Below are 12,770 nucleotides of genomic sequence, written 5' to 3' on the forward strand. Positions count from 1 at the left end.
GAGAATGTCTGACATTCCACCTTAGGAGGTGTGGAGGGGTGTGAACAATCAGTAACTTGGATATCAGACAGGTTCACTCTCCGCAAACCTTGCGGAATCTTGGGGGTAACTAATGGTTTCTCTCCAACTCGTGGGATAACTACCCCCCCCCCAAGGGCATCTCCTTCTGGGGATGCCAGGTGGGCCCTTCTGTTTTCTTTGGGGACTAGCTCAAGCCCCCACAGTGATGCGCTGCCTGAAGAGGCCACTTGTTTAGCGGCTAAGGAAGAGCCAGGTGACCAGTGCAGCCCTGTCCTGAGCGCCTCTCTGCACTCTGCGCTTCTGGGGTCGCGGGCTGCAGGGCCGGCGCCCAGGCCGGCTGCCCCCTGCCCACCAAGCGAAGGCACTCCGCGCCGCGAAGGTGCAGGCCCCGCCCCAGGGCCGACTCGCCCCGCCCCTGCCCCGGGCCCCGCCCCCGCCCCCGGCCGGTCCGCACTCAGGGCGGCGGGCGGAGGCCGGCGGTGCGGCGAGGTCGGCGCAGAGCTCCGGCCGCGGGTGGCTCGGGCGCTGTCCAGGCGGAGCTGGCCCGGCCCGGGCTGCAGCCATGGTAAGGCGAGCGGGCGCGGCCACGGCCGGGGCGCACAGGGCCCGCCGCTCCCAGGCGGCTCCGCGGAGACCCGCTGCTCCACAGCCCCGGCTGTGCGGGGCGGGAGGCGCTGTCGCCGGCCGCGGGCACAGGCGGGCACTGCTGGCAGGCAGCGCTGCGCCGCCGCTCCCAAGTTCCTCCTTCTGATCCGAGCAGCGACGGAGCGGGCCCCGACCCCCGGGGTGCTGCCCGCATTCTTGGACAGAGGAGTGGGTCTGTGCTGGAGGCGGGGGGCCGCCGGCCGAGACGCTCATGTTGGGCTGGGGAGGGCGCGTCAGCGATGCGCGGAGGTGAGGGCTCCCGGCCTTGCCTGGCTGTTACCTGGGTGACCCCTCCTCACCCACCTACCCTAGGTTCAGGGGTTAGCACCAACTTCCTTTAGAAGACATACAGAGGAGGCCCAAAAACACTGCCTGCCTCCCCAAGAGGGATGGTGAGACGCTTGGGCCCTCCCTCCCACAGCCTGGCCAGGGGCAGCTCCTAGGCCCTTCCCACAGCGCCCTCTGCCCAGGCACCCCTGAGAGAGGGAAGCCCAGACCACCATCCTACCCCGTGGGATCAGCTGTGTCCCTCTACCTCTGAGACAAGAACCATGGGGAAGCTTCCTGCTGCTGCATCCTACACACCCCCCCATACCCAAACCAGGTCCCGCTGCAGTGGTGGGGGTTGGGGGAACTCATTCCTGCCACCTGCCTGTAGTGGGAGGAGAAGCAGTAACCCTAGCCAGCCTCCCTTCCTTCCCCAGGTAGGAAGTTTTGATGTTTGGCTGTGAGGGTGCCAGCTCTTCTCCTGCCATCGTTGCCAGAGCCCACCACAAACACATTATGCCGGGGGTCAGGGCCTCCAGGCCCCAGGCCGGCCTCTCCTCTCAGTCTGGAAACCCCCTAGCCTTTGCCCTCTGCATTGGGAGGCACAGGCTGTTTACAGCAGGAGGAGGTCTGTGACTAGCCTGTGGGGCAGGATGTTGCTGTGGGCAGCCTCCAGAAGGGAGCTCCCTGGGCCCCATGGAATCAGAAGCTTCCAGGTCTGGAAAGGCCAACCTTTTGGGCTCTTGTTGCTCAAGCTGTGTCTAGGCTGAGGCCCAAGTCTTGGCCAGGAAGTCTTGGTGACCCTTGGTGACCTTCCCCAAAGGGGGGTTCCTGGGAGAGGCCAAGCGGTGCCTTTCTTTATTTATCTCTGTCCCCCTCCTTCTCCCTACATGGGGATGGACAGACTGATTGTTCCAGGGATGGAAGCCTGGGGGAGCACTGATTGTCCCCAGTGCCAAGCCCAGCAGGGGCCAAGAGGGGCTTTTTCTACCACATGCTAAGTTCAGGTCAGCTAAGGTCTTGGTGCTTTCAACTTGGCTGAGGCCATCCTGTTCCTCTCTAATTAAAGACACCCCACCACCACCAGAGTCCTCAGCCCCAAGCCTCTGCACTCAAGCCGTCCAGTCCTTAGGCTGACTGGTTCATGTCAAGCCAGACTCCTCTATGAAGGTCTCTTTGTGAGGGGAGATCAGTGTCCCAGCTGCTTTGGAGGTCAGTGGGGAGAGCTCTCGAGCCCTGGAGTTCCAAGGGGTTTTAGTTTGCATGTGATATAACAGGCCAACATTAATAACCATCCTGTGACTTGAGATGCACCTTCTCTCCTCAGGTTCAAAGCAGCTTGAGGTATCTGTCATCTGGGAGAGCTTTCTCCCCCCAGCCTTCCTGGGAGGCAAGGAAGGGCCATTCACAATAGTACATTAAGACCCTGAAATTAAGACACTATTCCAAATCACAAAGGGTGTTTCTGGCCAAACCAGAAACAGCGGCCTCCTGACTCCTAGTCAAGTGCTCTATCTGCACACTCCCAGCCCGGCCCCTCAATTTGTTCCCACCTAATCGGCAACTCTGAAGCCTCTGAGATGCTGGCCTCCTGTTGGCCTGAACTCATGCCCCTCAGAGAACAAGTGCTAGCAGCTCCTCCACGGACTCTCTGGAAGCGATGGGGTGATAGAAGTGATACGGGTTCCCATGAGTCAGAGGTCAGGTATTCTAGGGTGGGAGGAGTCCATCTGTGGCTGGGGCTCTCTGCAGGGAAATCTAGGGGCAGATTTCTGAAGACAGTGGGGTTCTCTGCTGGGAGTACACAAAGGGACACTTGGGAAGAAAAGTGGGGCAGTTCCCATGAGAACCTATACCCAGGGGATTATGGGACATCCCACCCTACTTCAGTGCTGCTTAAAGTTAAGGTTAAAGAGAGAGAGTGGAATCCTCTGGGAGTGGAGTCTCCTGGGTGGCTGTCTCCGTGTACTGATGGGCCAGGTCACCTTGGGGTCAGCTCACAACCCTCTCACAGACCTCGGTGTCCTTGGGGGTTAACAGGAAAGGCCAAGTGGATCAAGAGCCTGTGCTGCAGACAGACTTGGGAGGCTGTGCCCACCAGGGTAGGCAGCAGGCAGGCGTCATGGGGCAGCCAATCAGAGGAGACGGGGACTGCAGAGAAACCGAGTGATCCCGCTGCAGCTGAGCTGTCCTTGGAGGGTAGGAGCCCAGGGAAGGGGAGGAGGAAGGGTGGAGAAGGACATTCCACAGGCTTTTTTGGCCCCTGACAGAGACAGGGAGGTCAAAGAGAAAGGGAAAGGAGCAAGCCAGGAAGCTGGATTACAGCAAGAGCATCAAGACCAGGCTGTTTCTGTGTGTGAGGAACTTTGCCTGGGAGACAAAATTAGACCTAGAGCTTGCTGACAGGGATTCTGAAGCGTGGGACATGGACCATTCACTGGGACTGCAAGGCAGTTCTGTCCCTGAGGACAGGACTGAAGCTGGGGTAAGGTGCTGCTCTGGGAGATGGTGGACCTGACCTGTCTTCTCTTGCCTTGGCTGGGATTGGGGCTAAACGTCAGAAAATGATTTGGTCACTGGCAGAGCTGGAGGTGGGGAAGAACAGACAGGAGGTGAGGACTTTGGTGTCCTGACTCCTTGTCTAAAACCCCTGTGGGCCCCTCCATGCTGATAAGTAGCCAGGGCTGGCAGGGAGAATGGTGCTGGGTTCCTGGTGGCTCTGTTGGAAAATTGTGGGGGCTAGAGGTCTCCATCAGTGCCTTCTCTGCTCAGTGCCCCTGGGGAAACCAGGTGGAGCACAGTCCTCTCTCTCTCACCCTTAACCTGACCCCCAGACTTACTGCTGGGTCACTGCGGGGTTGTGCAGAGGGGCGGGATTTCCTGGAATTCCCCAGACTCTTTAGCTGCCAGAAAACAAGAGCTGCTGCCCTCCAGCCCCATCCCTTCTCTGTTGCCATATAATGAATCATCCAAGCTGGGACGCTTTTGCAAGTAAAAAGGGGCACAGTTAGTCATTATGCTAGGAAAACTAACATAAACTCGGACGTATGGTAACCCCACTGGACCCCACAGATATTATGAATGAGAAAAGCCTGTTAGGTCAGACTTGCCTCAGGACAGCCTCTTCTGGTCACTAAGCCCCCACATGCTGGTTCCAGTTCCAGGCTAAAGGTCCTCTTTTCTTCCCTCTGTCCAGGTGAGTCCTGGAGACTATGGCTATAAGCAGGTGTGGGGACTTGAGAGGCGACAGCCTAGAAGTAGCTCTTGGGGGACTTTTGCCTCTAGCCTCCCTATCTCAGTCTCTTCCTTCTGGCATGAACTGACAATGTGCATGTCTGCCTTCCTCAATTCTTCCCTTTGTAAAATTTTGCCAGAAGACTGTAGCCATCTTATCTCCCCCCACCCTGGTTGGGACTCCACAATGGTCTGGGGTAGCCCTCATTGGCTTGGCCAATCCCCAGAGGGTGAGTCAGCCTCTGAAGCCGGCCCTTGTCCATTGTCTGGGGGTGGCACGTGGGTATTGTAAGGCAAAGCTGAGCCCGGCACTGCCAGGCACTCCACAAAGGGGCTGGCCCCCAAAGGAGAGAGGAAGGTTTAGGGTCTAGAGCTGAGGATGAGAGTGGGGGGAAGTGGCCTCTCTTCCAAGCTGGAGATGGGATGGAACAGGTCTCTGCAGAGGAGCCAGCCATTCTCTGCCTACTACCCTTGTGGTTCGCAGTTCAGGCCGCTCCTGCACTGCTAGCTAAAGCCTAGTTCCAGACAGAGGGGGCAAGAGGCAACTGAGGGGTGCTTCCCCTTATATGTCCCTCACAGTTAGTGGCTGTCAGCAGCTCCGGAGGCCCAGTGTCCTCCCATCCTCCCTCACCTGGTCCCTCCCAGCTCCCCTCCACCCATACTCGGCATCCACTGGCAGGTTTACCCTTCTCTCCTGGGGCCCAGGCTCAGGCTCTGGTGTGGCTCAGTGTCTGGAGTAAGGGGCGTCAGGACAGCTGTACTGAGCTCTGGGCAGTGAGGCCTGGGGAGTGAGCACCTCCAGGAGAGTCTACACCTCAGTCCCAGAGCTCACTGACCTGCAGTGACCGGAGGCGCGGAGCCCCCTGCTGGCTCTTGCTTTACCTGGGGCTGGCAGCTCCCTTCTCCCATACCTTTTTCCCTCCCGTCCCTGCCCCTTTCTGACTCTGCATTCTCCTGGAATCCTGAGCCACATTCTTTTGTCAGCTGAAATGCCTCTGTCTGCTCCTCCTTATTCAGTCTGACTTCCTGGCCTTTGGGGCAGTCCCTGGCCCCAGCTTGGCCAGACCCCCCAGGAAGAGCAGCCTCAACAAGCGTGCTGTTGAGAGGGAGCATCAGGACTGGAGCTACTCAGCTCCCAAGAGCAGTTACTAGGGCTTTGGGGGCTGCCCAGGGCTGCTCCTGGACCCTGGGGCCTTTCCTGGCCTCTTGGACTGGGGAGACCTGTGAGCAGGTGAGGGAGGGGTGGTAAGCACTTCCTCTGGCTTGGCTGCTAGTGCAGTTTCTTTCCCTTCTAACCACAAGCGCTTTCCTCTCTCTCCATCTCACCTTCTCCTGTCTTCCTCCTTCATTCTTCCCTTCCTGCCACCTACCCACCTACCTCCCCAACCCCCAGATCAAGCGCTTCCTGGAGGACAAGGATGATGCAGAACTGAACAAGTTCGTGAAGGATTTCCCAGGAAGCGAGAGCTGCCACCAACCAGAGGCCAAGACCTGGGCGTCCAGGCCCCAGATTCTGGAGCCAAGGCCCCAGGCCCCGGATCTCTCCCAGGATGACCTGGAGTTCAGACCCCCCTCGTGGCCCCAGCCCTCTGACAGCCAGCAGTACTTCTCTGCCTCAGTCCCTCTCAGCCCCTCAGCCCGGCCCCGCAGCCCGTGGGGCAAGCTTGATCCCTATGACTCCTCTGAGGTAGAGCCTCCAGCCCCGCCTTTGTCTTTCAGTGGGCTGATGCAGGAAGACCTAGGGAAGGAGCAGAGAGAGCCTGAGTGTGTGTGTGTGTGTATGTGCACGTATGTGTATGTGTGTGCACACACACGTGCATGTGTGTTGAGCTGGGGCCTCTCTCTGTCCTGGGTAGGCCCCAGCTCTGTGGTATCAGCCCCCAGGTGCACTGGAAAGTGATAGTATCAGCAGGGGCAGAAGCCCAGCTGGTGGCCCCAGATGGGGCCTCAAAGGAGTCTGGCACTACTCCTCTAAGACTGAGATGAAGACCTAGGAGGGAAGAAAGAGGCTCATGTTGGGTCCTGGGGCCCCTCCTGCATCTCACCCTGATGCACTCTGCCTTCCTGTCCACTAGGATGACAAGGAGTATGTGGGCTTTGCGACTCTCCCCAATCAGGTCCACCGAAAGTCCGTGAAGAAAGGCTTTGACTTTACCCTCATGGTGGCAGGTAGAGCAGGGGCAGGGCTGGGCTGGGCTGGGCAGGGGATGTTTCAGGTGGGGATGGTATGTACGTGGGGACGGGTGATGGGTAGGGAAGGAGAAGCAGCAAGTGGCTATGCCTTTTTGCCAAATAGCCAGGAGTCATGGGTGGCCAAATGTATGTATATGTAGTGGGGTGAAGTGGTGCAAAGAACACTTGACCAACAGTTTTCTAGTATTTGACTTTTTCTGTGTGACCTTGGGTAATCTCCTACCCTTTCTGGGCCTCATTCAAATGGGAAGGCTGGACAAGCTGTTCTCTCTGCTTCCTTCTAGCTTTAAAATGCTATGGTTTGGTTAGTTTCTTCCTAATTAGACAAGAAAGCACTCCCCCTTGGAAAAACACCTTGGTTTAGTGGGGTTGCCTCTTGGCTATAGATCTTATCTACTGATTTAGTGCTTCTGTCCTCTCTTCCCTGTCAGGAGAGTCTGGCCTGGGGAAATCCACCCTTGTCAATAGCCTCTTCCTCACTGATCTGTACCGGGACCGGAAACTCCTCAGTGCTGAAGGTAGGCAAAGGAGAGGAGCCCGCAGACAGGCAGGCAGACCTGACTTGGGAAATCAGGCTCACTCCAGAGTCTGGGGGATGGGGCCTTCCCCAGCACGCAGGAAAACATGACTTCCTAGAGAGACTGACGGCATATCTCCATAGGCCTTTCTGGCCTGGCAGCCCACCAGCCAGCTCCCTAAAGATTTGGGTGCCGAAGCAGGGCAGGGACCAGAATCCTGCTCTCTGAGTGAGTCTCTGACCCCCAAAGGATTCCAGGAATCTAAGAAAAGAGCCGGGAGCAGAGAAGAGGCTGGGGCCAGAGCCAGCAGCCACCGGCATTTCCTGTGTTGGGAAATGTGCTCCTTGCTGGTTCCCAGAGAACAGGCCCCCCAGCAGCCTGGGGGTGGGAAGGGGGGCAGTGTGGATGAGGCAGTCTGGGCAGCAAAGCTGGTTGGGGTAGGTGGTTTGTCCTGACTGGGCAGGTCCTTGCCCTTGCCCTGGCCTCAGTTTCCCCCTTCTCCAGAGCGGATCATGCAAACTGTGGAGATCACTAAACATGCAGTGGACATCGAAGAGAAGGGCGTGAGGCTGCGGCTCACCATCGTGGACACACCAGGTTTTGGGGATGCAGTCAACAACACAGAGTGGTATGTCTGACCAAGCATGACCCCCTGTTACTGAACCAAAAGTGGGTTTACCTCCTGGCAGAGTTAAAATCAGACTCTTGTCCAGAAATAGTTGTCACACAAAGTAGACAACTACTTGCAGCAAATAGGGGGCCATACGGAATCATTTCCAAAGTCATGGCATCCCCGAACAAAAGGAAGCAGGGGCCTTTTATTTTGGATGGGAAATGAATATTCAAAAGGGAGAGGGGGGCATTTGCTTGCACAGGCTCTGTTGGAAAACATGCTTCCACATACACTGCAGGTTATGGTAATAAGGCCTAACCTCCATAGTGGAGGTCTTAGCACTAAAAATGAGGCGAAGGTCGTAGGCCTCACTCTTATGGTGGGGCTTGGTCTGGGTCAGAGGGATTGGTGATTGCATCTCTTAAAGAGTTAAATGCTTCTGAACCCATCCTTGAGTTCCTTGGGGCAATTAATCGGTGACACCCTCACCCATTCCATACACCCATACAGGGGCACACATAGGTGCAGACATATCCAAAATTGTCAGGAGGAAGAGGTTTGCGACCTTGAGTGTGCCGTGCTCTTACTGGACAGCTGTCTCCTCTGTAGAGTGAGAGGGAGGGATTGGAATAGATGATCTCTAATGTTCCTTCTGACTCAGACCTGTAATTCTGTAATGGGGGCGAGGACACAAAGGTAAGAAAGAAGAGCCTCAAAAGAGCAAACACATGTGAAAACATGGGGCACAGGGCCTGACATACACTAGGTGCTCAATAAATATCACCCTCCCTCCTTCCTTTCATCTCACCAGCAACACTTTAGGTACCACAACAAGTTTTATTAAAGGGGTGACAGGGCATAGAGGGAGGGATGAAGAGGAGAAAGAAGAGACAAAGGGCAAAAATGGGTGGAACTTTGTTTAAACTTCAGGCATCCTCTAGGCTACCTGCCAAAAGAAAAGATGGCTTTGCCACACACCCGCATCATCCCTGGCTTCTTTTTATCAGGAACTGGAGGGATGCTTAGATAGTGGTCAGCCTAAATGAGTAGATGAGAGGAGAATGGATGATAAAGACAGGAGAAAAGGTGATGCCTTTGATGAAGAAGTTAGGTGGGATGGTGCTAGGACCCCTAGACCAAGAGCTCAAATCTTGATTCAGCATTTAATAACTGTGGGATCTGGAGCAAATGACTACCTCCTATTTCTTCCGTTGAAAAATACCAGCCCTGCCTGGTGGTGCAAGCGGTTAAGTGCACGTGCTCTGCTTCGGCGGCCCAGGGTTCACAGGTTCGGATCCCGGGCGCACACCGACACACTGCTTGTCAAGCCATGCTGTGGCGGCGTGCCATATAAAGTAGAGGAAGATGGGCATGATGTTAGCCCAGGGCCAGTCTTCTTCAGCAAGAAAAATAAAAAATAAAAAAAAGAGGAGGATTGGTAACGGGTGTTAGCTCAGGGCTGATCCTCCTCACACACAAAAAAAGGAAAAATACCGGCCCTTACCATCTCACCCAGTTGATCTGAAAATCACCCTGAATGAGGCATATGAATGTACATTGAAAACTGTAAAGGGCTGTTTACATGACACTCATGACTTTTAAGATGATAATTGCAGGACCAGTGCAAAAAAAAAATGTGGGGCTCCTTGTTCAAAATTATTAAGAATTTCAAGACGGCCACAGCGGAGAATCAAACCAAGAGTGAACTCTTCTGAGTGTGGGGCCCTTTGTGACTGGACAGGTCGCATGCCCATGAAGCTGACCCTGGATCATTACCTCACAGACTAATCAGACGCTTACAGACCTTTCTGTGCTCTGAACCCCCATCACATGCTTTATTATTACAACATGTGACGTTCAGCTCAGCACACTGGTTCATCTTCAACTTCATAGTCTAAGTCTTGAGAGGAGGGCCATTTCTTACATTCTTGCCATGGCACTGTGCTAGTACATAGTACATGGTCTCCATAAATAGTCCTGATAGATTGAGGTGGCCTCCATGTCATTGTCACCCTTCTGCTCTGGGAATACATCTCAGCAAACTGGCTTGCCCGGACACTCTAGCCCCAACCAGCATCTGGTTCCTACTGTCGGAAGTGTCACCCCTTGCTTCAATCAATCTACTTACCTCCTTTTACCTTCCATAATAATAATAATTTCATTTGCCTGGCACCTCACAGTTTATAGCACACCTCCACATATACTCATTTAGTCAACCAGGAGGAATTTATTGAGCACATGCTAGGTGTCCAGCCTGTGCTGGGCATTATAAGGGATACAGAACAAGTATGAATGATCCTCGTCATTCATGAGAGGCTTACAGTCCAGTGGCAGCAGGGGTGGGGGAGAGGGGGGCAGCAGTTCTCTAACGTGTGTGTCAGTCAGGTAGCAAGTTAGTAAATGGGTCAGGCAGTGTAGTGGCAAACACACAGAGCTAGGAGTCAGAAGGCCAGGGATTTGGGTCAGTGGAGAATTTGCTAGCGAAAATGATCCAGATTGAGTTTCTTAGCTGCTCTGGATTTAGTTTCATCATGTATAAAATGAGAGTGATGGTGGTCATAATGTCCACCTATCGGTGAGGATTAAACTAGATAACAGAATAGCAAAGGACTTGAAAATTGAAGTTCTTGAATATATATATATTGATTATATATATAATCTCACTCTGGTAAAGAGAAGGGGAGAGCATGAACCTCAATTTTCATATCTATTTATCTCTCTCTCTATCTCACTGTGTGGTGAAGAGAAGGGGAGAACAGTGTGCATTGGTGTAGTCAAAGGAGCCTTCGTGGAGGAGATGGTTCTTGGATGTAGCCTTGAGGGATAGGTGGGTTTGGAGAGGTGGAAGAGAGGGTGGAACCACATGAACAACGGCTCTGAGGCTGGACTGTGAACCTGACTTAGGGCTGCCCTGGCTTCCAGTTGATTCATTTGGTTCATCTGCAGGCACCTTGCTATTCTATTGCTTTGTTTGGTCACCTGGGCTCTTTTCCTCTCAGAACTAGTGTTTATTGAACTCTGCTGTGTGCTTAGCTTGATTTTCTAACAGGATGTGTGAGATACACCCCTGTCCTACCCAGGTGCCTCCCTGAAGATGTGGTAAAGCAAGCCAGGGGAATAGCAAAGTCCTGAAAACACTGCTCAGGGCAAGGGCTGCTCTGCAGTCACAGAGCTCACTAGGCAGTCCCCACTCCCACAGTTCTCTGCTTGTCTGTTCCTGCCCAGCTGGAAGCCTGTGGCAGAATACATCGATCAGCAGTTTGAGCAGTATTTCCGAGATGAGAGTGGCCTGAACCGCAAGAACATCCAAGACAACAGGGTGCACTGCTGCCTGTACTTCATCTCGCCCTTCGGCCACGGGTACGGTCCGAGCCTGAGGCTCCTGACACCATCGTCAGGAGCTGCCAAGGGAACAGGCCAAGAGCACCAGGGGCAGGGCTGCCACTAGTAGGTGGTCACAGATTCCTGTTCCCCAGGCTCCGGCCATTGGATGTTGAATTCATGAAGGCCCTGCATCAGCGGGTCAACATCGTGCCTATCTTGGCTAAGGCGGACACACTGACACCTCCTGAAGTGGAGCGCAAGAAACGCAAAGTGAGGGAAGCTGGTGCAGGGAGGGGAGCAGGTGGGCTTCTGGAAAGGCTGGGGTCCCCAGAACTATGGGCCCCTCGTGTGTTTGCCAGATCCGGGAGGAGATTGAGCGCTTTGGAATCAAGGTCTACCAGTTCCCAGACTGTGACTCTGATGAGGATGAGGACTTCAAATTACAGGACCAAGCCCTAAAGGTGGGGCCATCCCAGGGCTTCCCTTTCCCATCTTGTTTCTTCTGGGCAGAAGAGGGAAGTAGAATTCTATATAAGGGTGGGCTATTGGGGTGGGAGAGGACCTTGCTTCCTAAAATGAAGCAGAGAAGATGAAACTATAGGTGAAAAGGAACAGGTGAGAAGGAGGGTGTTGACCGGCCCCCCTAACTTCTTCCAGGAAAGCATCCCATTTGCTATAATTGGCAGCAACACTGTGGTAGAGGCCAGAGGGCGGCGAGTTCGGGGCCGGCTTTACCCCTGGGGCATTGTGGAAGGTAAAGCCCTGAGTTTGTGACTGGGGAATCTCCTTGCCCTCAGTGGCTCTCCCCTACCCACGCCCCTGGCTGACCCCTAGCCTTGCTATGCAGTGGAAAACCCAGGGCACTGCGACTTTGTGAAGCTGAGGACAATGCTGGTGCGTACTCACATGCAGGACCTGAAGGATGTGACACGGGAGACACATTATGAGAACTACCGGGCACAGTGCATCCAGAGCATGACCCGCCTGGTGGTGAAAGAACGGAATCGCAAGTATGGCCAGAAGCCAGGACAGAGCAGGCAGTGGGGGGGATCCCAAGCGCAGCCTGGGGTGAGACCAAGCCCTTCCTTTGTTCTTCTACTGGCCCTGGGCTCAATCCAAGCATGTGCTGGGGTCCCCGTAGCCTTACCAACCTCTCTTTCCCCTTCCCCTCAGCAAACTGACTCGAGAGAGTGGTACCGACTTCCCCATCCCTGCTGTCCCACCAGGGACAGATCCAGAAACAGAGAGGCTGATCCGAGAGAAAGATGAGGAGGTGAGAGCAGTATGGGTTGGTAGGGGATGACAGTCTGGGAGGTCCCCTGCTTGATCATAAACCTCAGTATCTCTTGGTTTGAGAATGGGAAGATCCCTGGCTCTGGTGCATCTCTGGGTCCTGGATTGGTGGACTAATGGCTCTACCCAGGGTCTCCATCACACTTCAGGGCTACCAGAGCCCTGGCTCCAGGGATTAGAGCTTGGGGGCACTTCCTTAACACTATCCGACTCTCTGAAAGGCCCCATTTTGATACATGTGCCTGTTCCAGCTGCGGCGGATGCAGGAGATGCTGCACAAAATCCAAAGACAGATGAAGGAGACCCATTAGCTGGCTTTCAGCCTTGGATATTTAAATCTCCTCCTCTTCATCCTGCCCATGCCGGCCCCTCCCAGCACCAGCTCTGCCCAGGCCCCTGCAGCTACTGCCACTTCGCCTTACATCCCTGCTGCCTCCCCAGAGACTCAGAGGAAATAAAGTTTAACAAATCTATAGGAGGCTTCTGGTGTCGCTGTCTGTATCTTTACCACCTCCCAGAGACCAAGATCCTAGGACCCAGTTTTGAAAGAGGGCTAGAGGAGGGTGCTGGATTCTGGCTTTTAGTAGGGAAGGGAGTGGGGGAAAACATTCCCGCTCCATGACAGGGTTCAGTCTCTGCCTAGAATCCAGCCTGGCCTCTCA

General features: G+C 54.7%; 1 protein-coding gene across 4 annotated transcripts; it reads left to right on the top strand.

The window, feature by feature from the left end:
• Window positions 1–510: 510 nt before the first annotated feature.
• LOC101408144 (septin-4) lies at window positions 511–12,586 on the top strand. Of its 4 annotated transcripts, XM_087440919.1 has the most exons (12): window positions 779–3,418; window positions 5,561–5,854; window positions 6,243–6,336; window positions 6,792–6,878; window positions 7,383–7,506; window positions 10,717–10,851; window positions 10,968–11,085; window positions 11,175–11,276; window positions 11,473–11,569; window positions 11,663–11,825; window positions 11,989–12,088; window positions 12,360–12,586. In XM_087440919.1, exons 1-12 carry the CDS (start codon window positions 3,359–3,361, stop codon window positions 12,417–12,419), a joined length of 1,434 nt encoding a protein of 477 aa, XP_087297045.1. In that variant the 5' UTR covers window positions 779–3,358; the 3' UTR covers window positions 12,420–12,586. The 4 variants fall into 4 exon arrangements, with proteins under 4 accessions (XP_087297047.1, XP_087297045.1, XP_087297046.1 ...); XM_087440921.1 differs by lacking the exons at window positions 779–3,418; window positions 5,561–5,854 and adding an exon at window positions 511–586; XM_087440920.1 differs by lacking the exon at window positions 5,561–5,854 and having other exon boundaries at window positions 823–3,418.
• The last annotated feature ends 184 nt before the right edge of the window (window positions 12,587–12,770 follow it).

Source organism: Ceratotherium simum, chromosome 16, assembly GCF_057802395.1.
Source record: "Ceratotherium simum simum isolate JZ-2026a chromosome 16, ASM5780239v1, whole genome shotgun sequence".
In the NCBI taxonomy this organism is placed as follows: Eukaryota; Metazoa; Chordata; class Mammalia; order Perissodactyla; family Rhinocerotidae; genus Ceratotherium; species Ceratotherium simum.

What these genes read in the sequence shown, in the direction of transcription:
- LOC101408144 (XM_087440919.1), top strand. Translation starts at nt 3,359, where the DNA reads ATGGACCATTCACTGGGACTGCAAGGCAGTTCTGTCCCTGAGGACAGG. An exon ending in TGGAGCGCAAGAAACGCAAA is followed by an intron (nt 11,086 to 11,174) that starts GTGAGGGAAGCT and finishes TGTGTTTGCCAG; the next exon opens with ATCCGGGAGGAGATTGAGCG. An exon ending in TACAGGACCAAGCCCTAAAG is followed by an intron (nt 11,277 to 11,472) that starts GTGGGGCCATCC and finishes AACTTCTTCCAG; the next exon opens with GAAAGCATCCCATTTGCTAT.